The sequence below is a fragment of the Drosophila obscura genome, unplaced genomic scaffold (genome assembly GCF_018151105.1).
Source record: "Drosophila obscura isolate BZ-5 IFL unplaced genomic scaffold, ASM1815110v1 contig_186, whole genome shotgun sequence".
NCBI classification, from domain to species: Eukaryota; Metazoa; Arthropoda; class Insecta; order Diptera; family Drosophilidae; genus Drosophila; species Drosophila obscura.
In genome coordinates this window covers 2,104,437-2,128,962 of record NW_024542774.1, presented here as the reverse complement: position 1 = coordinate 2,128,962, position 24,526 = coordinate 2,104,437, and the positions used below count along the sequence as shown (strand labels likewise).

General features: G+C 46.4%; 3 protein-coding genes across 8 annotated transcripts; 2 read left to right on the top strand and 1 right to left on the bottom strand.

Moving 5' to 3' along the window:
* Window positions 1-7,157: 7,157 nt before the first annotated feature.
* LOC111080826 (endoplasmic reticulum metallopeptidase 1) lies at window positions 7,158-12,225 on the top strand. 3 transcript variants are annotated; one of them, XM_022376670.2, is made up of 11 exons: window positions 7,158-7,348; window positions 9,039-9,703; window positions 9,768-10,128; window positions 10,201-10,584; window positions 10,652-10,832; window positions 10,891-11,219; window positions 11,282-11,381; window positions 11,443-11,545; window positions 11,610-11,799; window positions 11,859-11,951; window positions 12,012-12,225. In XM_022376670.2, exons 1-11 carry the CDS (start codon window positions 7,316-7,318, stop codon window positions 12,177-12,179), a joined length of 2,607 nt encoding a protein of 868 aa, XP_022232362.1. In that variant the 5' UTR covers window positions 7,158-7,315; the 3' UTR covers window positions 12,180-12,225. The 3 variants fall into 3 exon arrangements, with proteins under 3 accessions (XP_022232362.1, XP_022232361.1, XP_022232360.1); XM_022376669.2 differs by having other exon boundaries at window positions 9,036-9,703; XM_022376668.2 differs by lacking the exon at window positions 7,158-7,348 and adding an exon at window positions 7,990-8,178.
* Window positions 12,226-13,209: 984 nt separating this feature from the next.
* Window positions 13,210-17,779, top strand: LOC111080823 (endoplasmic reticulum metallopeptidase 1). 2 transcript variants are annotated; one of them, XM_022376658.2, is made up of 7 exons: window positions 13,210-13,230; window positions 14,761-15,446; window positions 15,521-16,452; window positions 16,520-16,704; window positions 16,767-16,910; window positions 16,979-17,181; window positions 17,275-17,779. In XM_022376658.2, the coding sequence occupies exons 2-7, from the start codon at window positions 14,761-14,763 to the stop codon at window positions 17,723-17,725; spliced, it is 2,601 nt and encodes an 866-aa protein (XP_022232350.2). In that variant the 5' UTR covers window positions 13,210-13,230; the 3' UTR covers window positions 17,726-17,779. The 2 variants fall into 2 exon arrangements, with proteins under 2 accessions (XP_022232350.2, XP_022232349.2); XM_022376657.2 differs by lacking the exon at window positions 13,210-13,230 and adding an exon at window positions 13,840-13,904.
* Window positions 17,750-24,174, bottom strand: LOC111080822 (endoplasmic reticulum metallopeptidase 1). 3 transcript variants are annotated; one of them, XM_022376656.2, is made up of 10 exons: window positions 24,078-24,174; window positions 20,392-21,068; window positions 20,243-20,327; window positions 20,049-20,169; window positions 19,829-19,983; window positions 19,381-19,764; window positions 19,135-19,315; window positions 18,739-19,064; window positions 18,470-18,681; window positions 17,750-18,412 (listed from the first exon to the last, which is right to left on the bottom strand). In XM_022376656.2, the coding sequence occupies exons 2-10, from the start codon at window positions 21,060-21,062 to the stop codon at window positions 17,962-17,964; spliced, it is 2,586 nt and encodes an 861-aa protein (XP_022232348.2). In that variant the 5' UTR covers window positions 21,063-21,068; window positions 24,078-24,174; the 3' UTR covers window positions 17,750-17,961. The 3 variants fall into 3 exon arrangements, with proteins under 3 accessions (XP_022232348.2, XP_022232347.2, XP_022232346.2); XM_022376655.2 differs by lacking the exon at window positions 24,078-24,174 and adding an exon at window positions 23,517-23,925; XM_022376654.2 differs by lacking the exon at window positions 24,078-24,174 and adding an exon at window positions 23,649-23,925.
* Between the last annotated feature and the right edge of the window lie 352 nt (window positions 24,175-24,526).

Below are 24,526 nucleotides of genomic sequence, written 5' to 3'. Positions count from 1 at the left end.
ATGAATGAATGGAAAATGCGATTAATTGACCTGCCGCCATCCAATTGAATGCAATTTTTTATATGTAGGTACATTCTAGAAGACCAGCCATGGATATGAAAAAAAAATGTTGCTTTGAATTCCGTCAAATCCGGCAATTATTTTCAGGAAATGGTTTTCCCAATCAAATCGGAGGAGTGCTATGGATAACTATTCGAACTACCCACCAGCAATGCCACAAATTACAATAAAAGAAAAATACTGTTGGGTTTTCTATTTTTTTCGCTTTTCGTTATTTCATAGCTCATATAATTGGTTACTCTGCCGTGTGGGAATATTCATCTTTCTTCAAACTGTTGCATGTATTTATTCGAGCACAACATCTTCAATTACTCTGCTGGGTACTGCGTACATTCGAGTTGGCAGGAATAATTAAATTTAGCAGAGCTCATAAAAAATATATGTGATGCTAAAAGGATTCCAAGACACTTTCCGACTCACATACAGACAGACAAGCCGAGAGGCAGCAGATGGTAGCGCCTCATTTCAGTTTGAAACTGAACTTTGATGTCAGCCGGGGCCTTCAGTAATAGCCACTTAATTAAGAGAATATAGGCCAAGCTTTGTCTGGCAAAGTAACTTTATTTGTTCGACAAGAGGGTCGCTGTCTCTAAGGGATAAACTGAGCCAAGTGCTGAAACAACATTGGTTAGTGGGCCGCAATAGTCGCTGAAAGACTGGGGACTGTTCACCCCGTGCCAGACCACACCCGAGTCAAAGTTTCACTCATTCAACATCAAACGCATTCGGTAAAGGCGTAGCTTTGTTTGTGTAAATGGATTCCAGTTCAATGAATAGGCCAACATATCAGCAGCAGATACCGCACTCACATTCAGACTCCCCCATATCTGTGGCCCACACAGAAAGGAGTCATCGATATTGGAATGGGCCGGAAAAGATATGGGTCCTCTCTGTGTGCCTCTGTTTGGTTGTAGAGTTCGTTGCATAAATTCGGGCGAACTTTAAATTAATTCATAGAAATTTCTTTATAAGTCAGTTGGTAAGCCATATTATCGAAAGGAATGACTTGATCTCGGATAGGAAAAACGGGAAATTCGTTGCCCATGCAACCGAGGAAAAGAAGATTAAGCCGCATTGAATGAAGCTGTCAATCAAGGCGAGCCGAGTATTATTGTTTACAGACACGTGATGAGTTTTCACATTGCCCAACGATTCGAGGACCCTGGGCACAAGCCAGAACGGCTTAACCTACATGTCAAGAGAATGCTTGACTCGGTCCGCCAGAAGGTCACCTGGACAACAGGTTCGACAAGTCCTCAAAGATCCATTCAATGTGCATCTCTCAGTTTGGGTAAATACCAAAGGAGTCTGGTCTCCCTCTTTTAATGAGAATCCCCTTAAAATATTGACCGCATATATATTTATGTGCAGTCTGTCGCCCTCGGGGCGGAGAAACAATGTCTGGCAGTACTTCGTTACGCGCTTTACTGCTGTTGCATGCCAAACGGAATACAGTTTGTGGCTGGCGCTCGAAGGAGGCGCCGCAGGAGTGCATTGCATTGCTGTGGCTGGCCAAGTACAGAAGTCATTGGCCGGGACAATGCTGCTGTGCAACAGGAACATGAATAAGTCAATGTCTGCACTGTCATTGGGGTTGGCGTGGGCTGGGGGATTGGCTATGGTGATGGTGGCCGTCTGTCCCTGCCCCTGGCTCCATTTGCACTTCGGTCTGCCACTGGCATTGTGTTTGCGCAGAGCAACTATGACTCGAAGCTATATTTGCTGCTTGGCTGTGGATTTAATCAAGCATGAAATTGTCTAATGTCGGTGGGAAATGTGCAGGGGAGACTGTGACTGGGTTATTGACTCGACAGTTTGATTAAAGGAGCTTGGGGTAGTTGCCATTACTCGGCGTTGAATCTGTTTGACTTTGACTGGGGATATATAAAGAACGGTATTCTGCATACCGTAGTAAGCTACGTAGTATATCTTGTCATATGGCTGTAATTAACAATTCCTAGAATCGAAAGCATTTGAATTTATGGTCCACTAGAAGCAGGAAAGAAGCAAAACTGCAGAAACATTTGCAGCAGAGCAAGGAAATGGGAATTCTTAAGTGTGGCTTTAAGTTTCTGATATTATGGAGCAGCTTTTTCTTCTAGCAGTTATATAGAACTCATTTGAATTTTCATGGAAATTCATTTGAGAATTACAAGGAATTATGAATCCTAATGATTATTCTCAGCATGGTGGGGGAGAGCATGGACTAAATTTCTCTGGGAGCAGCTGCCAGCCAATCAGCGTAATCCTGTTACCTCGTCTTGGAATTTTTGAAGCAATTATCGTGGTAAGTCAACCGAGGCAACACACATGCCTAACGAGATACAACAGCAACGGCAGCAATGGCACCTGATTGATGCTGTCACCTGAATGTGAAAAGCCCACAAGCGGAGCTCATCCTCGTGTGCTCATAAATCACAAACGAATCGGCCACGAATGCCACAAATGACTTCATTAAAAAGCCTCTCCACCCACTCCCAAAACAGAGCAAAGGCGTGGGTATTGGAGCAGGCCCAGTCAAGTGTGTATAGGGATAAGAGTAAGTAGAAGCATGTTGAAAACGAGTGGAAAATGGAAAGTAAAAAGTTCCCTTTCCGTCGGCTTCTGCCTCTATCAATGTGGGGGCACAAACACATCCGCTGGCGCATCCCAGCGTTAAGGCCAAACAACCCAAATTGGATGGGAACTACTGAACCATTGTCTATAATAAACAATGGGTAAGGGGAAACTTTGCCTAAGGTTAGCCCTGAACTTTTTCTGGTGACATTTTGCTGCCTTGTAAACAATAATTGTTGGAAATCTCTGCTGGAGGGCAGGAGCAACTTTTTCCCCTCCCCGAAAATCTATTCAAATCACAGCACAGCAAAGGCCTAATTGAAGGACCAGTGTCTATGCCATGTCCTGGTCAATCAATGGGTGACATTTACGGGGGAACACGGAGTGGGGGGACCACACATTTCAACAAAATTGAAATACAGAACAATCATTTAATGCCCAAGCAAACAAGCAACAAGAAATGGGACACGAGTCCGGGCAATTGTATAAAAGATTTCTCTCCAACTACTTGGAACTTTAACTGCGAAAGTTTTCTGCTGTTTTCCCAGCTTTGTTTTGGCTTTTTTCCCTTCTCGCTTCTCTTCCTTTCTTATTCTTTTCATGTTTCTTCGCACTTCCTTGCGTGCGCCCTCACCTCTCATCCGTGCCCCGCGTAGAGCCACTGATTTTCCGGCATTGTGTCATTGTCCAAAATGTTATTATGACCCACAAAAAAACAAACGAAGGAAAAAACCAAAAGGAAAAGTCGCTGGCTATTGTCTCATAAAGGAAATTCCTTAACGGTTTCCAGCTGTGGTTAGGGTGGCGGCAGCGGCGTGCAGAGACTAATGATAATCGGCTTGGTCAACGACCTGTTAGCCCAGCGAATTAATCTCTATAAACGTTGCTACGCATCAGCCCGCATGGCCAAGGCCATCAAAATGCTAACTTTATTTGAAATCAATCAAGAAAAACTTCCAATGGAATTTAAATCTGAAAGTTACAAAATTGTCAATTATGTTTTTTTTTTTTTGGAAAAGTTTTGTCGTTGTTTTTGAAAACTTGTGATTAAAACTTTTAATTGATTTGCAATAAATAACGCCAGTCGCCGAACTGAAACCCAAACTGAAAGTTAAAATGTCACAAAACCAATTTGAGCAGAAAAATAGAACCCAATTTGTGGATCGAAACGAACTTCAGATCTCTAGCAGCAAATAAATGAGCTCCGGACTTCACTCACATGTTCCGTGGCGATGTTGGCGGCGGAGGCACACTAAATAAATATTCGCCAGCTTGCAGATGGACTGTTATATCGGCGGACTTAAATTTACATTTCTTTGGGGTTTATTAAATATTATATAATTTTATTTTTGTAGCTAGGAGGCTAGCAAAAAGCATAAACTGTCACACAAACACACACGCGCGTGTTAGTACTATTGCGAGGACTCTGTCTGGGCGTCTCACAAGCACATTTTCCTACATTTGTTGTTCCTGTGTCTCCTTTCGACCTGACTGACCGAATTTCCAGGCGCTTTTCCGAAGACTTTTCCGACCAAAGGCGACAAGCGTTCAAATACGACTGAAAGCTGCGGCTGAAGCTGAAGCCGAAACAGTGACTGCGACGGAAAAGCGACTGGGCGCCCGAAATGAACACACGAGTGGGGTGGGTGATGGCGAGGGAGAGGGAGAGAGAGCACGAGCAAAAACAGCGCGAATATGCGTGGAAAGCGGGAAAGGCAAGCATAAGAAGAAGCAGCTGACACATATTTCGCTTTGTTTTGGTTGTGACCCCCAGCGATAGTTTGCAAGAGGCAGGGTGGGAAGGGACGTTGGTGTATCCATTAGTAGAGCCGGCATTTCATCTCTGTCCCTCTCTTTCCCCTCTCTTGGCGCCTGCGCCTCACGAGCCTCAAATCCTAGTCTATTCAAAAATAAAACTCAAAATTGTACTTTATACAGTGGCAGTGGAAATAGTGGTTCGGTGGAAATTTCAACAAAGGAAAAGTGTCGGTGCACAGATTGCGATTCGTATTTGATTCTTCTACGTTTCCATTCAATTCTGTAATTCGGTCTCCATTACCCCTGCGTGCGTTCATTCTATCGATTTCCTTCTGACCAATATTCCGATGAACGTTTTTGTTTACGAATTTGTGTACCAGAAGACGCAATAATGAATAAGTGAGTGAGAGAATGAATGAATGAATGCACACACACAAACGCACAAAGCATCGGCTCCTTCCTCCATTTAGGTTGAATGACATTGGGCATAGGCTGGCCTCCCCCCACCCATTTTCTGCATTTCCCGTTAACGTAATGTCCCACGTTGTCCTCAATTCCGAACGGGAATCCCATGGGTGTGTGTGTGTGTGTGATTGTCGTGCATGGCACGTCATCGTTTTCTAATGTAATGCACATTGCACCATGAGATGACGACCTGGGGGCTGGCGACTGTAAATGGACAAATTAACAGCTAGCCTCCTAGTGTGTTTGTGTGTGTGTGTGGGTGGGCTGGGCGGTGTATAACGCTAAGTACGAATGCTGGTCTTCTCTTTTGCTGTATTGTTTTCAATTTTTCGGAAACACAACAGTGCTCCAGTGGACTAGAATCAGTGGACTAGCAATGACTTTGCTACTTGTCAGCAAAATGAAGAGCAAGGACATCTCAGGATCGATCGACTAGGCTTGTCAGCATTTGTTAAAAACTTCTGCTCAAATCCGAAGTAAACTTTTGTCCGAGATCCCAATAGGAAAGGAAAGAGAAAAGAGAAAGGGAATTTCTATTTTTAATATTTAATCACGTTAAGGGTAATATTGTTTAAACAACTTTTCCATGGCCTTTTTGTAGGAAAACAAATTTTATCCGATAATTAAATCAATTTTCTATAAGATTGGCTTGTTTTAATCTGCGTAATTTTATTTCATTAATTTAAGAGAATATTTAAACTAAAGAGTTTGAAAATTCAAAAGTTTTTTATTTTAGCTACATGGCAACTAGAGGTATTCTACATCAAATCTGTGCCCAAAAATATGCTATAGTGCTGTAGCTGTATTTTTCTGGATAGTGTATATATATACAAGCGTAATTTACCTAGAGACAAATAGAATTAACGCCCGAAAGTATTCAATTATCTGTAGCAATCAAAGCTTTAATTTAACCCGTGGATTTTTTGTGCGTTCACAATAATTACACTAAGCAACAGAAAAAACTATGCCATTAAACCACCTCTTTCTGATTGACCTAGTGCTACAAATTTCCTAACAAAATTTTCCCTATAAATATAAAGCTTTTAAATATAAAATTTATAATTGAAAGTATTTTTTTTGATTTAAGCTCTGTAATTCCAACGTGCCGAACGGTACCAAGTATATCAGACAGGTAGGCTTCGTTCCCTTTCCTCTAAACAGATCGATTTTGTTGTATAGTGTTATTTAAACACGCTCACAGATTCTCACACATATGTACAGTGTGTTATGATACCCCCCCTCACCTTTTTCTAGCTTTAAATTGAACGATACCTGGAGCCCGGATGGTACGACTCCGACATTGCATCCACTTCGTAGCGACCCAAGATGAGAGGTTTACACCAAATAAACCAGCCAGTTCTTTAATTTGTTTTTTATTTTTATGCGTGCCGGCCGGATAGGGCAACTCCCCATACCAAGACCCGTAAGGGTACGGATTGGTGTTTCCAGAGATTATACCAGTGGACGTTGGCCTGGAAAAACATTTTTTCCGAAAAAATCAATTCCTAGCGAGCTTTTCTGGGTTTTTAGTCATTATTGTTGACCTTTTACATGATTTCACTGTATTTGTTGATCTAGAGCCCATCGTCGTACCATAATCCACGCCGGTAGGCTTATGGGGGCCCGGCCAGCCTCCAGCCGTTTCGTTTGTGTCGGAGCCCCTTTTGGCATTACCTATCTTCTCATGTATTTGCACGGCCGGCCCACAGGCCCGGGGCCCCCCACGCGGTCTGGGCTCTCACAGGACACGCTCCGCACACACGACATCGATTTTTTTTTTTTGGTTGGCCGGCGGACACGCACCACCTAAATAATTTTCTCTGTTGCTCTCTTTTGTTTGGGTTCATAGGGGGTGTTCCAATCCCAAGTTTTGCTACTCTTGTTCCCTCTGGCGGCAGATCTTTACGCTCACAAGCCGCTATGTCACTCTTCAAAATATGTTTGGGTGCGGGGTGGATTAATTATTTGCTTGTTTTTTCTTTTAAATTAATTTAACTAGCACTACTCATTGACGAGTATCTGGGTGTTCTAGAGCAAGAGAGGAGCAAGTACCGGTCGGTACCAAGCCACACCAGGCCGGGTACACGGACTGCGGGGGGGCCCATCCTTGTATGTATGAATGTATGTATGTACACTTGGCTAAGTAAGCAAATAAACAAACAAAGCGTCGAAAATAGGCGACATAAATGAGTAAGTGTAAACAAACAAACAAAAACAAAATTGAATAAATTATTCAAGAAATAATACATACCGCATTAGATTGAAATGCCACGGACAAGGGCCGTATTAAAGAGCGGCTTGCGGAACTTTGCACATCAGTGAGTGATAGTCGCGCATCGAGAGAGAACAGAAGATCGGGCGACCAGCAACAGATCGTTAGGCAAGGAGGCCTCAACAACAAGAACGATTTACAGAGCGCATCAAAATCAGAAAAAGAGAAACATTAAGCAGCAACAACGATACGGTGCGATTAAAAATGAGCAGCGACGCAGAGGAGAAAGATGCGAAGGTACAAACTACAAACAACTTAAACTTTAGCTGTCTGAACTACTGTCCCTTCCGTTGGCTCTCTCTCTCTCTCACACACTCTCTGTCTTTCCAAGTGCACTGTGAGAAAGGGGAATGTTTGTCGTGTTTTTACCTTAGTCAACGGCTGAAGTGCAGGCGGGAGATCATTGGATATATGTATCTTACTTTATATATATATGTACACGTGTGTATGTATACACCCTAGTTGGGAGCGCGGCAATGAATGGACACCAATCAGACACGACGCGAGAGAGAAAGAAAGAGAGTGAGTGTACTCTCCGCGTTTTTGTTTTTGTTTTCGATAAGCACAAAAAGAACAAGCATGTGTTCACACATGGTATTACTATATTAGGTAAGGCGCGCTCTTCGAGGGACATAAACCCACAGACAATGAGTCTTCTGCGATTTTCGCACTGTACCTTAGCTAATACTTTAAAATTAACAAGTGTGGAAGTAGTGTTTTTTTGTTTGCAAACATGGGAATTCATTTTTTGGTCAATCCGCTAAGAATGCAATTATATTCCTCAAGAAGAGGCCGCTTGCGGAGTTGTGCTTACCTTTTATAGCTATACCATGCCAATCGCTATTAAAGTTCTAAAAAATTATGGATACAGTTTAACCCGTTCGATCAGTAGAGCGCGTTTCGGCAAAGCGAAAGGTTGCCTCGAATTTAAACAGTGCAACCCAATTAGTGGTACGATGAGTGTCAGTGGCAGCGACAAGAGCGTGCGGCGACGCGTCATAACGCCGACCAGTGATCCTCACAACACAGATCCTCTGCTGCAGCAGCGCAATTCGCACCTGTATGAGGTAAGCAACTCAGCTGCGAGTGATCGCCTCCTCGATTAGATTGCCTAATTTCGGGTGGGGCATGGGTAATCTTCCCGCTGATTGGATTGCTCCAACACAAGCATTAAAATAACCGTGAGCCAATCTCCGTGAGCCCGTATCGGCTTTTTCTTCTTCCATTTTTTTTTTCGGACTGTCCTCTGTCCCCCACTAACCCTTTTCCGGTCATTCCTTATCAATGTGCACTAATTAACGAACCGCGTATACGTATACCCTTGAGATATGATACCTTCGGAGCCCTAGTTGAACTCCCCGACTATATCAGACCCCTGTCTGGCCCACTTCCGTGGAACCGCCAGTCGATCTGAGCCCCTGCCAGAAGGAGCAGGCAGCCAGCCGTGTGCTAGCCTATCGAAAACTGTTTTAGGTGGCAACCGGGTCTGGGGGCTTCGCCAACAAGTTGACCAGAGATAAGATAACCGATGATGGATTAAATCTAACATTCGAGTCGGTACACGCATTCCGCCCGCCTGCTACAGCTGTCGTTCGGGGTGTTAATTATTGGCCACTGACTCATGGCCTGTCTATCACGGTATCCCAGTTCCATTGGAACAACAAGAAACTTTAACTATTCTCACTAAAATATATCATAGGAACACAGGTGTTCCTATGGTGGCAGCCATGTGATATGTAAGAGCATAATGCTTGCACCATTGTTTTGCTCTGACTCATAATGCTGAAATATTAAGGTGGGAAGGGATCTCGTTTGCATAGAACCAATAATATAATCTATCTATTTCGAAATGCTATCATTCTGGGAAAAAATTACATACATTATTAGCTAATCATTAACATATGTTTCTTCATCCGATTTTTAGCAGAATAAACCCAATGGCTGTGAGCGTGCCTTCATTGAGTACAACAAGATCAAATGGTTTTGGGCACCGGCATTTTTCGGCTTCTGGCTGCTGCTGTACGTGGCCATCTCCATTCCGGCCTGCCATCACCTGCCACGCCCGCTGACCATCAAGGATGAAGCCAAGTATCCGGATCGCTTCATTGCCGAGCGGGCTGAGCTCAATTTGCAGGCTCTGGTGGCGCTGGGACCCCGCGTCGTGGGCAGCAAGGAGAACGAGATGGGGGCCGTGAAGGTGCTGTCCGGCAGCGTGCAAAAAATCCGTTCGGGACTGGGCTCAGCAAACGACATCGAGGTGGATGTGCAGGTGGCCTCCGGCAGCTACGTGCACTGGTCGATGATTAACATGTACCAGAGCATCCAGAACATTGTGGTCAAGGTCAGTCCCAAGGGAACGAACAGCACCACCTATCTGCTGGTCAACAGCCACTACGATTCGGTGCCGGGTGGCCCTGGCGCCGGCGACGACGGCTCCATGGTAGCCACTATGATGGAGACCCTGAGAGTGTTGGCCCAGTCCAAGCAGGCCCTTAAGCACCCTGTCGTTTTTCTGTTCAACGGAGCCGAGGAGAATCCCCTCCAGGCCTCACACGCCTTCATCACCCAGCACAAGTGGGCCAAGTACTGCAAGTAGGTGATCCATGAATGATTTTTTTCGGTATTCAGCTAATCCCCCCCTCCCACAATTCGTTAGGGCTCTCATCAATCTGGACTCTGCCGGCAACGGAGGTCGGGAGATCCTCTTCCAGTCGGGACCCAACCATCCCTGGCTGATGAAGAGCTACCGTCGCGCCATCAAGCATCCGTACGCCTCCACCATGGCCGAGGAGATGTTCCAGAACAACTTTATACCCTCTGACACGGACTTCCGCATCTTCCGCGACCACGGCTCAGTGCCCGGCCTCGATATGGCTTATCAGTACAACGGCTATGTCTACCACACCCGCTTTGACCGCGCGGAGATCTTCCCCCGCGGCAGCTTCCAGAATACCGGAGATAACCTACTGGCACTGGTGCGGGAGATTGCCAACTCCCAGGAGCTGGAGGATACGTCGGTAAGATGCGCTAAAAGAATACCAGAAAGAACTGGATAACTTCATCGTTGATCTGATCCCTGATCCCTGCAGAAACACGCCGAGGGTCACACCGTCTACTTCGATGTTATGGGCTGGTTCCTGGTCTTCTACACCGAGACGGAGGGCATCATTTTGAACGTGATTGTGTCGCTGGTGGCTATCGGTACCTGTGCCTATGCCTTCAAGCTGATGGCCTCCAACTCGGGCCTTAAGCTGGAGAAGATCCTCAAGCGGGTGCTGCACACCTTCGTGGTGCAGCTCTTTGCGCTGATGGTCGCCGTCGCACTGACCATATTCCTTGGCTGGTTCATGGATCTGGTGCACTTGCCGATGTCCTGGTTCACGCACTCTTGGCTCATCCTCGGCCTCTACTTCTCCACCTTCATCTTTGGCCTGGCCATAGTGCCGGCCCTGTACTTCCACTACACCAAGGAAGTAAGTTGCAAAAAACAAATCCTCAGCATAAACCCAGCATTTAACGTTGATTTTCCTTCTTTTTCAGGATAAACTGCAGATTGGACAGCGCGTCCAGATGCTGCTGCACTGTCATTGCCTCTTCCTGGCCATCTCCACCCTGGTGCTAACCATCTGCGGTGTGCGATCCGTTTTCGTCCTGATGCTGTCCTGTTTGTTCTACACGATGGCTCTCATCATTAATCTGGCCACCAACCTGCACAGCAAAGGTGAGGAATAGTGTCCGCCTTGCGCTCCTTTCTAATCAGCTTCGTTGCTCTTCCGTAGATGTGGCCTGGGTGATTCCACACATCATATGCGGAGTGCCGCCATTTGTGTTCTTTGCCTACTTCTCGCACGGTTTCTTCCTCACCTTCATTCCCATGTTCGGCCGCTTCGGCGAGAATGTAAACCCGGACCTGGTGGTGGCCGTCTTCAGCATTGCCGTGGGTCTCCTCACCTGCGGCTTCATTGTGCCCGTACTGCATCTGTTCCGCAAGTCAAAGACTATTATTTGCGCGCTGCTGGCCATCACCTTAATTTGCGTGATCATTGCCATAACGCCGATGGGATTCCCCTACCGACCGGAGACAAGTGTTCAGCGATTCTCTGTGCTGGTAAGCAAGTCCCCGACGATCTCTTTAGAGTGGGACTTATGCACTTGACTCTCTTTTTGTAGCACGCCAAGCGCACCTTCCATGATGCCGATAATAAAGTGCGCCGCCAGGAAACGGGCTACTTCATCATGCCCCAGGACAGACGTACCTACTCCGTCAAACGTATGTTTGTTGTTGGTTTCTTTTCTATTTTGTCATAGCTCTTCTCATATCCGAATTGCAGATGATGTCATTAACATGACACTGGCCAGAAAAATCGGCGACGATTGCCAGAAGGAGATGATGTGTGGTCTGCCCTTGTACAACCAGCGTTGGCACAAGACCAGGTAAGTCAATGCTTGTCCAGTATTTTTTTTTGCACCGCATCTAACACCGAATTGTGAACCCCAGACAGAACACCTTGTGGATACCTGCCTCCGAACCATTGCTGGGAAGTGTGCCGGCCGTTAAAGTGATTAGCAAGAAGCAGGTGTCTCCCAACAAGATCCGCTATGACCTCCAGTTGAGCGGACCCGATCATATGGCTCTGTTTATTCAGCCCTTGAACGGAGCTATCATGAAGAACTGGTCCTTCCATCAGGTACGGGCTGGGAAATATAGCGACTTGAAACCTCTTACATATATCTTGCATTATTTTAGGCTCCACTGCGACTAAACTTCCAGCCTCCTTACTTTATCTACTTCTCGTGGGGCGTCAATGGAGATCCCCTCAACTTCTGGCTGGAGCTTGAGGTATGTTTTGGATGCAATTCTTGAAACTAGTTTCTGATTCCCTTTTCCCCATTTCCCCAGAAACCCGAGGGAAACTTTAAAACGCCCAACTTTGAGCTGGGTCTGGGCGGTCATTGGACCCATCACAAGGAAATGTTAACGCCGGACTTTAAAAAGTTCCTCGACAGTTTCCCCAAGTATGTGGATGCCACCCCTTGGCCGGCATCCTACGAGACCTGGATCTACTAAAAAGATCTGCCATTAATTGTGTAAAATAAATGTACTTTTAATTAAACACACAACACCTAAATGTTGAACCACATCGAGTGAACTTTGGACTGCAGATACGAGCAGACTGCGGATGACTGATTGGTGTCAGATACGCATGTCAACATACTTACGAGAACTTTTCGTCAGTAATCACTGTATCATGGGAATTAAATTAATTATAATTAACAACCCATCAAATTATAGGAAATGTGCTTCAAGTACATTAGGGAACGGCCTGTCTCGAGAATGTATGCCTGTACATATGAAGGAAAAATTCCCAGTGTACCCCATGAGCACATTGAATTTAGAATACAGAAAGTGTATAGCCAATTCGGTGACTGTCGATTTGAGATTATCACATTTCGTACTAAATCGACTTTTATGACTGCGACGGGGACTAATCAGCAATCGATCTTTAATTTATAATCCATTCGGGTACACGGCCTGTGCCTACGACCACGACGCAACGGAAACCCCTAGAAATCCCCGTCTGAGGATAATTTTGGAATGTCCATTCACCAGCAGTGTGATGCAGTCTCGTGTTACTACTTATAAGTGTGTGTGTGTGATTTACAGACAGATTAGAAACCCTATTTAATAATTCAATATTTAGAATGCTCATTCACATATTAAAAATGTTTATTTATGTGATTATCAGCATGAGTCGGCGATTGATGTTGATGAAGATCTCAGAACGGGATTAGGATAGTAAATCGAATCGATAGCAAACTGCATTAAAATAAGAGCATAAACAAATATAAATTGAAGTTATAGTCCCTTTTGCCGATCCCAGAAATTGCACACTCTGCAGTATATGTGTACTCGTATGTCGGCATCCCACGATCACCCGAAACAAGACCACCAAACGAGTATACATATGTACATATATGTAGGTATGTTATGCTGATACGTGTATGTACTCTGTATACAATCCCCAGCACTTGGATACTCCGCTGCTCGCTCCATTCATAGCCTAAGCCAATCAGTCCCTTTGCACACTTCAAAACGATCGGTTCTTCTTATTTTACGAGTATGTACAAGTATTCATTGCTCAGTACTTCAGTGAGTCTTTAATATCAAAGTTATTTCCTCGAACATGGTACAAATCATAGATAATGTGTTAGCGCTCCCACAGACTCTGAGTCACCACTAAATGAGTAACATAAGTTAATTATTATTGGTGCAACTTTCAATTTTATTTTCCACCTAAGGAATGAGTGAAGTTATAGTTATGCTTATGAGATAGTAGAACCTAACCGTAAAATTGTGAGGTGTCAGGCTTCCGGTTTTGGATTTATGCTTATCGTTGGCAGATTATTTTCCCTTTTGATTCTCCCGTAAATCTCATTGATGTCGTACTTGGACCTCACCTCAAGAACTCTGCTATAACTGTGCTATACTAAGATCTCTGCCGACACGGCAGCGGAGCCCTAATCGGTTTAACTGGCGGCCATCAAGCCATAAAGAGCAATAGCTTCTGACATTTTGAGATCGGTTATCGGCTGTAGGATGTAATCTTTTTATGCCACCAGAACCCCCAAATGATTATTATCGCTGGACGATAAGGGTTCTGCGGCGGCGCCGCCGCAACCATTGAGATCGGACCGGATCGGACCTGGCCCTACTAATACTTGGCACACGCTCCGGTGGGCGTCAGTTGAATTTATATTTCATCCAGTTCAGGTCCAAGTCGCGTGCTAGAAGGTTAGTTGAGACTCCAATCCGGTTGCCACCATAATTCACGGTGAACGGGCAGGGCACATGCCCGAATGATTGCGATCTGAAGGAATTTCAGTTGTGTTTTGAGATTGCAGTCAACCGTTTGTTCCGTTAAAATATAAGACATGCTGTAAAAAATGTGAAAAGAACGTCTGGAGATAAGCATGAAACGCGAGTGAAGGATTCAAGGAGCCCAGCTTTTAAAGTTGAAAAGTGAATGGGATACAGGATATCAGCTCTGAGAGAAAAACCCTTGTCAGTCTTCATTCCTTTCCAAGTATCCAATGGGTGTGAATATCAGTGATATAATGTTCCAAGCAGTTCCAATATACATATATAAATATGTACATACATATGTTTTCTTAACTCAATTCGTTTCATTATCCATGTTGATAAGAAATTTTATATCCGCTGTAAAATGTTATCGGATTCTGTTTTTAGCCCACAAATGGAATTGACCATCTCAGGCCACTGGCATCGTAAAGTTAGGCACTCTTTGGGCTCTTATTATTCCCACGAAGTTTATTCCACCAATAAGAACATGACTTTGATAAAAGTGTACATGTTTTGAAAAGGTTTATGGTGCTAAATCGATGGGAATATTCCTTTCCCCTTCAATTTCAGTATATTCATAGATTAGGGGGCTTAATCGTAGATCGTAAATATGAATTGCTTCGGCTAATCGTAAGTGCCTCAAAGTATGCAACAAATGGAAACTCCTCGAAGATTGAAATGCCCCCAAATATGTTACAGAAGTTTGCAAAAATCCCGGAAGGAATTAGCTAGAAATGACATCATCCTGAGTATCTATATTTTTTGATCGGAATTCGCTCAATTTCAGATGACATTCTCCACGTTTGACATAACCACTGAAAAGGATGTGGGTAAATCCAGGGACAGGAAGTGGCCCTGGTACGGAGCACCCATCTATGCGGCCATCTGCTTTGCACTCTTCTATGTGTCCGTCCTGCCCAGCTTCTACTCGTACCCCGACATGCTGTATCAGCGCGACGAAGCCCAGCACCCAGACGAGTTCATCGGGGAGCGGCCAATGAAGCAGCTGGCAGAGTATGCGGCCATTGGCAACAAGATGAGCGGCTCGATCGCCAATGAAGTGGATACGGTAAATTTTCTGCTTCGAGAGTTGCAGAAGATTGTGGACGGGGCCCGCACCGACCTGTACGACATCGAGGTGGAGATGCAGTACTCCTCGGGCTCCTTCTTCCTATGGGGCATGGCCATGACCTACACAAATCTGTCCAATGTCGTGGTTAAGATCACCCAAAAGAGCCATCCGAACGACAACTATTTGCTGGTCAACTCGCACTACGACTCGGAGGTGGGAACACCGGCGGTTAGTGATGACGGTGTCATGGTGGTCATCATGCTAGAAGCTCTGCGTGTAATCTCACGCTCAGAGAAAACCCTGGCCCATCCTGTCGTCTTCCTGTTCAACGGTGCCGAAGAGGCCTGCATGCTGGGATCACATGGCTTCATTACGCAACACAGATGGGCTTCCCACTGCAAGTAAGTAGAGTAGACAGACGCCTGGCCTCAGTCTCAGCCTCAGCCACAGCACTGACTCCTTCGTATGCACTCAGAGCCCTGATCAACCTGGACTCGGCCGGCGCTGGCGGACGCGAGATTCTCTTCCAAACGGGGCCCAATCACCCGTGGCTCGCCAAATACTACCACCAGAGTGCGCCCCATCCGTATGCGAATTCGATGGCGGAGGAGCTGTTCCAGAACAACTTTATACCCTCGGACACGGACTTTCGCGTCTTTCGCGACTACGGCAATGTGCCCGGTCTGGACATGGCGCATGCCCTGAACGGCTACGTCTACCACACCAAGTACGACAACTTCAAGAACATTGAGAGAGGCACCTACCAATCGACGGGTGAGAATGTGCTGCCCCTCGTTTGGGCGCTGGCCAATGCCCCCGAATTGGATGACACCGCCGCCCACGAAGAGGGCCACACGGTGTTCTACGACTTTGTGGGCTGGTTCATGCTTACCTACACAGAATCTGTGAGCATTGCCATCAACGTGACCGTTTGCCTGATATCGCTGCTGTGCATCGGCATTTCCGTGTACCTAATGACACTGGACAATGGGGCGGATGCGATCAAGGCCGTGTTCCTGCGATTCGGCATTATATTTCTGGTGCAAGTGGGAACGGTATTTGCGGCCTGTGGCCTCACTATTCTCGTGGCTGTGTTCATGCAGGCTGTGGGTCTGTCGGAGTCCTGGTACTACGGACACTGGATGATCTTCGGCCTGTACTTCTGCAGCCTGTTCTTCTTGCTGGGACTGCTGCCCGCCGTCTACATTGGCTGGACGAAGCGTAAGACCAACATGAATCTGGACCAGACCATCGCCTGCTTCATGCACGCACACTGCATTGTGCTGATTGTTTTGTGCATCATCATGACCAGCATGTCCATTCGCTCCGGCTACTTCCCCATGATTGGCATCTTCTTCTACACGATCTCGGTGGTGGTGCAGATTACCCTCAAGCTCTCCCTGAAGAGTAAGTTCTGGACTAACACTAGCAGCCGCCCCTTCAGTGGATTCTAATGGATTCTCCTTTCGTTTAGAGAGCTACTTTGTGACGAGCCACTTGATTTGCCAGGTGCTGCCCTTCATTTACTACACGTACATGTGCTACACGATTCTGACAGTATTTGTGCCCATGCAAGGTCGCGACGGCCCCGACAGCAGTCCCGACGTCCTGCTATCCATCTTCATCATCTATATGTCTGTGCACTTTGCTGGATTCTTGGTAAGTGAGACTTTCGAGAATTGCCATCCAGCGATGCTTAGCCCGAAGCTTGCCCTCTGCAGATTCCCATTATGCACAAGTTCCACAAGTCCAAGATTGTGTTCTCCATCTTTGGAGTATTGACGATCATATTCATTATAATAGCCACGACATCCGCGGGATTCCCCTTCGTCAAGGAGCTGGCACCACAGCGATATTATGTCCTGGTAAGTCAATATCCCCAGAGCCTTGCGACGTGATCCAATCCAATCCAATCGAATCGAATCGCTTGCAGCACACCACGCGAACATTCCACAATGCGGACAATACCGTGAAACAAGATTCCGGGTTCTATATACAGCCCGTGGACACGCGGCTGGGTGAGCTGGATGATACCACATTCAAGAACAGAGAGCCCTCCAGTTGGACGGATGCCAGCTGTGCGGCTGAGCCATTCTGCGGCTTGCCCATCTACAGCGGTCGCTGGATCGACTGGAAGTAAGTTGCAGCTCAGATCGAAGACCCAAGAGGAGGGAGTGGGAGTGTGGCTTACCTAATGCTGTGTTTGTGTGTGTGTTTTTGTCTGAACAGGGACTCGGCTCGATGGATCTATGGCCCGGCGCCCCAGCTGCCCCTGAGCATCGATCTGACGCAAGTCTCCAAGGAATCTCAAGGACAGACCAAGGTTCGCTACGAGTTCAGCCTGCGGGCCAGCGATCGCGTAATGATCTTCATTGATCCGATGGATCAGGTCAAGGTCACGGACTGGTCCTTTGACAAGACACCTCTGGATGAGGGGCACACGCCGCCCTATCTGATGTACCATATATATTCGATGACCGAGGAGCCCTTCGACTTCTGGGTGGAGCTCGAGCACGAGGCGAGTAATACGGAGGGACCGTACTTCAAGCTGGTTGTCTCCGAGCACTTCCTCTACCACAAGGAGCATTACACCGAGGACTTCCGGGCGTTCCTCGACACTTTCCCCGACTGGACGTACACCACCGACTGGTTCTCGTCCCTGGAAAGCTGGGTATTGTAGTTGTAAGGGTGCATCGATTGTTTAACTTAATAAATAATTTATGGTATATTTTAATAAACTAATTATAATCTTAAATCTTAAAGCATTTATGACGTGACCAGGCAACTGGCACTTTGTTCGTTGGATTAGCATAGGATCATAGGATAAGCATAGGGGGCAACATTAACCAAATTCAACAGTGGCTGGGCTGTCCCAATGGCAACATTGGGATTCAGTTTGGTTGTGGTCGGGATTTCCTAGAACTGCCAGCTGTTGTAGGAACCAATCCAGGAGCTAACATGCGCCCAGGGCGGAAATGTGGCCAGAAACTGCCTGAATTCCTCATCTATGTACATGTCGTAATGGGTTCTGTGTCCCATAATGGCAATCTTGAACGTGTCTCCAGCCCAATCATCGCTGTCATGCTCAAACTCCATGCTGAACTGCAGCGGAGTGGGATCCAAGGCGTACGACCAATACACATAGTAGGGCGGCTTCACATTCTGCTCGAGCGGCTCCTTGGTGAAGGTCCAGTCCACCAGCCTAGTGCCGTTCACCGGCTGAATGAATATACTCGTGTGGTCCGGCCCCGCGATCTCTAGAGTGAACTTTATGTTTTTGGCGGAGCTGCTCGACTTGTCGATAATGCTCAAAGTGGGCAAGTAGTCCTTGTTGGGCTCTGGGCCCGGCACGAAGTAGCTGTTGTCACTGCCAAGGAAATCATTGGTTAGATCAGAGCTGGATGATATTATTTTTCACACTTACACTGCGTTCAGCCATCGAGAGCTGTATATGGGATAGCCGCACATGATCTCGGAATCACAGTCGATAGGCTGCGCCTTGGAGTAGTTTGTGTTCTCGAACAGTATGTCATCAACGGTGTGGGGACGACGATCCACGGGCACGACAAAGAATCCGGAGTCTGTGTGGTTCACGGTGCTTGCTCGATCCGCATTGTGGAAGGTGCGAGCCGTGTGCTGCAAGGGCAGATGCATTTGGCAGGTAAATTACAAGAGTTGATAGATAGTACTTACCACAGCAAAGAATCGCTGGGGTGCTGTCTTCTCGGCATAGGGGAACGCAATGGGGGTGGCGGCAAAGATAATAAAAATGATCGTGCACAGGCCAAACATCGAGATGATAGTCTTTGACTTGCGGAAGAGGCAGAGCAGAGGCACCAGAAAGGGGGCAAACAGTATGACCATCAGTGCCGTAAAGAAACCCATCAGAATCTCGGGATTGGTGTTGCACTCGCGTCCCTGCATCGGCACAAAGACCACATAGAAGGCGTAGCAGCAGTAGGTGTAGAACATGAAGGGCAGCACCTGGCACAGGCAGTGTGCGATGAGCCAAAGGAAGTCTGAAAGGCCAAGCCAGAGACATGTAGTTTGGAGTCAAATCTTCGATGAACTGTCGCGGAGGATACTCACTTGTCTTGTGTGCCCGAGTAATCATATTGACGATCACGGAAAGGGTATAGAAGGCAATGCAGAGCATAATAACGAAGGCCGAGCGAATACTGTAGCTGATCATAACCACAGTGACGACGGTCAGGATGAGGCAATGGGAGTGCATCAGGAGTTGTATGCCATAGCCCAGGGGAAGTCCATGCTAAAGAGGTACAGGTGGAAATGTTGTTAGCTATGCCCTAAAGCACTTTTATTTACCCAACTCACCTCCTTGGTGCGACTAAAGTAGATGGCTGGCACGATGCCCATGCCGAATATCATGGGACAGAAGTACAGGCCAAAGAGCATCCAGTTTTGTGAGAACCAGGACATGGGCAGATTCACGGCATCCAGGAACATGGCTATCGATAGAACCAGACCAATTCCCAAGCCCACGCCGGCCACCTGCAGGGCGGTGAGAATACCGAACTTGACCCAAATGCGGCGCCTGAACATCCCGGTGCTGCTCGACATGATCCAAATGTAGCCCACGATGGTGAGACATACCACGACACATACGGATATGTTGATGATCTCACCCGTGCTCTCCGGATAGTAGACAAAGAACCAGCCCAGCACATCAAAAAATATCATGTGTCCCTCGGCGTATTTCTACACAAGTAATTACTGGAGTTATGCAAATGAAATGTAAGCTTATTATGACAAAGAAACTCACCGATGGATTCTCCAATTCCTCGGCATTCGCAAGTGCCTTGACCAGGGCCAAAATATTATCTCCAGTCAGCTGATAGGTGCGTCGCGGGATGAGATTGAAGCGATCGTATTTGGTGTGGTACACATAGCCATTCAATACCTGTGCCATATCGAGTCCTGTTATGTGGAGTATATCTATTCAGTAAATGATTTTCTTTTACAGGCAAAAGAGAATTCCGTACCAGGTATATTGCCAAAGTCCCGGAATATTCGATAATCCGTCTCCGATGGCACAAACCCATTCTGGAACAGTTCCTCGCCAATGGTAGAAGCAAAAGGATGAACTATGTTCTTGCCGTAGTACTGATCAATTTTAAAATAAAATGCAAGATTAAAATGAGCTCCAAGCTGGAAAAAAACACCAGTGTTTGTATACCTTCATTAACCAGGGATTATCGGGGCCGGATTGAAAGAGAATTTCCCGTCCTCCGCTGCCTGCTGAATCCAAGTTCATAACCGCTCTGAGGGGGATAGCAAAGTTGTGATCAAAATGTACGAGTTAGAGTTCACTCAGGCATCACTCACTTGACATTCTTGGCCCAGGGGTGCTGTGTGATGAAGGCGTGGCTGCCCTGAAGCGGATTCTCCTCGGCTCCATTGAAGAGGAAGACCACCGAGTAGGTGAGCGGGGTCTCGTACTTGGTGATAACCCTCAATACCTCCAGCATGATCACACACATCATGCCGGCGTCTCCCGCTCCCGAGCTGCCCGGCACAGAATCGAAGTGAGTGTTGATCAAGAGGGCCGCCTCGCTGGTGGCATTTTTGGGTGACAGCTTGACCACCACATTCTGGACACTTTGATAGACATTGACCATGGACCAGAGCAGGTAGTTGCCCGACGCAATCTGCACATCCGTCTCGATGCTGTACAGATCCGTGCGGGCACCGTCAATGATTTCGGTAATCTCGCTGAGAAGGAACTGAACGGCCACCTGCTCGTTGGCTGCACTGCCCACGACCTTGGGTCCAATTTTGGATAGTCTCAGGAGGGTGTTCTCGGCCCGCTCACCAATGAATTGGCCCGGCTGCTGGAACTCATCCTGTTGTTTCATCAGACGCGGCATGCGATGGAAACTCGACACCACCACCAGGTAGAAGAGCAGGAACCAGAAGGACACAAAGAGTGGCGCCCAATACCAGCCGATCTTACTCCGATTATAGATGATCTTCATGTTCTCGTACTTTGATTTCATCTTGAGCTGCAAGTGAAAGCGAAAGTGAAAAGTTAATCAAACTGCATTCCATTTGTCACCAGAAACTGAACTGAACAAAAAGTGTCACTGTCCTCGCCCATTAATTGGCTTCAATTGCCTGACGGAGTGTGACACATTCAGCTGATAAAGCCAGAGATTCCAGTGACGTGTCATCGCCAATAATCTCTCTACACTTTCGATGGTGAAATGGGATGATGGGGAGCAGTGTTAATACCGCCACTTGAACAGCGAGCACGGATTTAATAATTAGGCGCTCGGATAAGCGAGTGCGATCAACTCGAAGCTGTCAGGCCACTGAACGATCCTCATTCTACAAAGAACTGATGTAGAGGTGTTTCCTAGTATTTTGTCTTCACAGACACAGATAACAGCACAGAAAAAAAAACAGGTTGATAGTGACTATCATAGACCTCGAGAATAACAACACTTTATTCAAATGATCTGCTGCAGATAACTCCTATCGGATTGTTCAATAAGTAGGTTCGCCTGGGCAGGAAATTAAGTGTGAGACTAGACGAGTTGGAAATCTTGAGTACCCAAAAGTTTAGGGGAAAATACCAACGAAACGGGAACGACACAGACTTGACGCATACGATTAGCTGTAGGAAACGCCCGGCATTTTGTTTAGCCATTATATGAGGCACATCTAAATACAAACTGGGCCGGAAAACATCTGTTGACCATTCGGCGTGGCATCAATGACAACGACGATGATGAAATGCTGCTGGCTTTTAGATACAAACTATCGACAGCAATGGCTAGTGCCAGAGATGCAGCCTTAAGGAAATAAACAATAGACCAAACATTTACGAGTATATTCAGTATTTTAATAATCTGACAAATCGGCAAAAGTATACATAAGTTGTGACCGTCAGCATTTGAAGCAAATGGGCATTGAACGGGACAAAATTTGTAATTTTTTGAGCGATATTTCATTCGTATTTATAGCCAGGCTGGGCCGTAATATTTTCGTTTAATGTTCACACATGTGTGTGGGGTAAATATTAAATAACAAATTGGGTATATTTTCCCAGACTGAATAGCTGATACACTACTGCTAATGTGTTAGAGAAAGATCAGTGGATTGCCAATCAAGCAAGGGAACACGACTGTTGGGAAAGGCGACAGCTGCACTGTTTAGGAATACAAATGTTTTTTTTTTCCAGTGTGTATTTTATAAGTCTTTATTTTTTGGAATTCAAGAGCGTTCAATTGAAGAGTTAAAAGTGAGTTTATACTTGAATTTAGTTTTCATCAGCAATATGTATGTATGTATCTGCAGGGTGCACAAAATTATTTGCGTTTCGTAGTTGTACCAGAGGAATGCAATAAAAACGGGAACTATGCCAGACGATCGCACAATATGTACGTACGTATTGTGTATGGTATGATGGTATGGTCCATATTGTCGAACGTGTCCCACAAACTACTTCAGCTACAGCATGGCGGGGGCAAGATGATCAACGACTGGTAGGGCAATTAAACGGCGGCCAATGTTCGTTCTCTCTGCTGCCAAGCGAATCCGAGTGCTCTGCATATTGCAATTTGTGTCGCACGGCCTCGCGACTTCGACCCATTTCCATTGACTCCCAAGTGACCCTGCCAGAGGCGATTACGGCGAAAAAGTGTCGATTAGCAGCGGCCTATAGGGAATTGGTATACCCCTGCTCACAGCTCTCTTCCATCTGCACGTCTTACTCTTCTCCGTTATCGATCGACCCAATCAGCTCGCGTACAACCACTCAAAACAAACAAATAAACCGAGCCACAGCTCTCTGTGTGTGGGTGCCACGCCTACTTAGCAACAACAAAAAGAGAAGCGGATAAGGTGGGGGTAGAAGAAAAGAAAAACTATTTAAAGAAAATACCATTTGAATGGGAGTGGGGAAAATGCAGAAAGATTCAAAACAAAAGTTAAATCTTGAATAAGGAAAAATACAAAAAAAGCCGAGGCGGCGGCAATCAACTGTGACAAGAACAAGCGAGAAGGCTAGCTTAGGGTCGGGTGCGACGCTTTACATACCCTGGGATAGCACTTGTTATGGGAACTGAAGTACATAGTCCTACGTTTCCTATCACAATTGGGTAGGCTTTCACGCTACATCTAATTCAGCCGATATTTCCTATGGTAGTTTATGATGATATGTAGTTCTCTGTCACCCAAATCTTTACATGGCAAACACTTGGGCAGACAGGGTATACCCGCTGCAAGGGTATACAAACAGCAAGCGATGCCGGCTACAGCAAGAACTGACGCGACAGGCGAAGGCAGCGGGAAAGAAGAGGTCCAAAAAACAATCATAGTATCTGCCACAAACAAATGCAGATGCTTGCCACCACACACACACACACACACACACAGAGGTCACACACACATCACACAGAATACATATATGTATATGTCGCGACACGCTGCAGGCTAAAGTCAATAACCTGAAGGAAAGGAAGTTGTTGCGGTTGCACTTGCGGTTGTTTGTTGTCTGTGGAAAGAAGTCAAGCGGCGGGTGGAGGGGGGCGCAGTCTCGCCGAAGCCTTGCAACTGGAACTCCTGCGCTCTCATCTCACCTCCCGCATGCAGAACTTTTGCGAACAGAACACTCCTCTATGTTCTGTTCTCGACGATCGCTTGGGGCACTGTGTGTGGAGACAACGACAACAAATTGTTGGCACACGAAATTATTAGCACATCTGCCCAAAAATAAACGCAAAACTATTCGGGTTTAATGTTGACAGTATTTGGCCGAAATTGTATTTGAAACGCGGTCACTAGAGACGCGAATGAATTTGGTCCGAGGGATCAGCTGATTCAACGAGAAGCGCATCTGTCCCGTTCAACGGTCGGCGGAAGTCTGCTTCTGCATCTACGTCTGAGGCTGCTGCGTTGTTCCCCAACTGCCCGAATGCCGAAGAGAACTTGGCTCCACAGGCCGTCGCGCCGGTCTCTCTCTTTCGCTCTCCCCAAGCAGTTGTGTGCTTCGGATCACTCTCACTCACTTGGTTGCTGGGCTGATGCACTTGACACGTCACTGGCTATTGTTAACCCGATCCTCCTTTGCTCAAATTCTGCTATGCAGAGGCCAATGCTTACGGTAGACGGACTAGGAGACGACTAAAACGATCGCTTATGGCCAGTGGCAATTTTATAAGTACTTCCACTCCCACACCACAGCTGATGGATTTGTGTGTTGGATTTCAGCCATTTCCAAGTGCTTTAGCTTCAAGAGCTGCCGCTCTGCGCTCTGCTGGGGCTTATCGTGGAATTATCAGAATTGGACACCTAATCAAGTAATTTGACAGGAATAGAACACGCTCAAGCACGTCTGCCTAAGAGGGGCGCGGTTGGGAGGGCAGCCGGCAATAGGCACTGCCATTGCCCATGTCCGTTTTTATTTCCTCGACACGTTCATCGGCTCAACGTGGATAAGCACTGCATAGTGATTCCA

Excerpts from the sequence above, each read along its gene's own strand:
- LOC111080822 (XM_022376654.2), bottom strand. Across the intron at positions 20,170-20,242 it reads ATAATCCCTGGTTAATGAAG|TACTACGGCAAGAACATAGT; the intron begins GTATACAAACAC and ends AAAATTGATCAG. Across the intron at positions 19,316-19,380 it reads ACTTTAGTCGCACCAAGGAG|CATGGACTTCCCCTGGGCTA; the intron begins GTGAGTTGGGTA and ends GTACCTCTTTAG.
- LOC111080823 (XM_022376658.2), top strand. The coding sequence starts at position 14,761 with ATGACATTCTCCACGTTTGACATAACCACTGAAAAGGATGTGGGTAAA. Across the intron at positions 16,453-16,519 it reads CCTCAAGCTCTCCCTGAAGA|AGAGCTACTTTGTGACGAGC; the intron begins GTAAGTTCTGGA and ends CCTTTCGTTTAG. Across the intron at positions 16,705-16,766 it reads TGCACTTTGCTGGATTCTTG|ATTCCCATTATGCACAAGTT; the intron begins GTAAGTGAGACT and ends TGCCCTCTGCAG.
- LOC111080826 (XM_022376668.2), top strand. The coding sequence starts at position 8,068 with ATGAGTGTCAGTGGCAGCGACAAGAGCGTGCGGCGACGCGTCATAACG. Across the intron at positions 10,129-10,200 it reads AGGAGCTGGAGGATACGTCG|AAACACGCCGAGGGTCACAC; the intron begins GTAAGATGCGCT and ends TGATCCCTGCAG. Across the intron at positions 11,382-11,442 it reads ACGTACCTACTCCGTCAAAC|ATGATGTCATTAACATGACA; the intron begins GTATGTTTGTTG and ends TCCGAATTGCAG.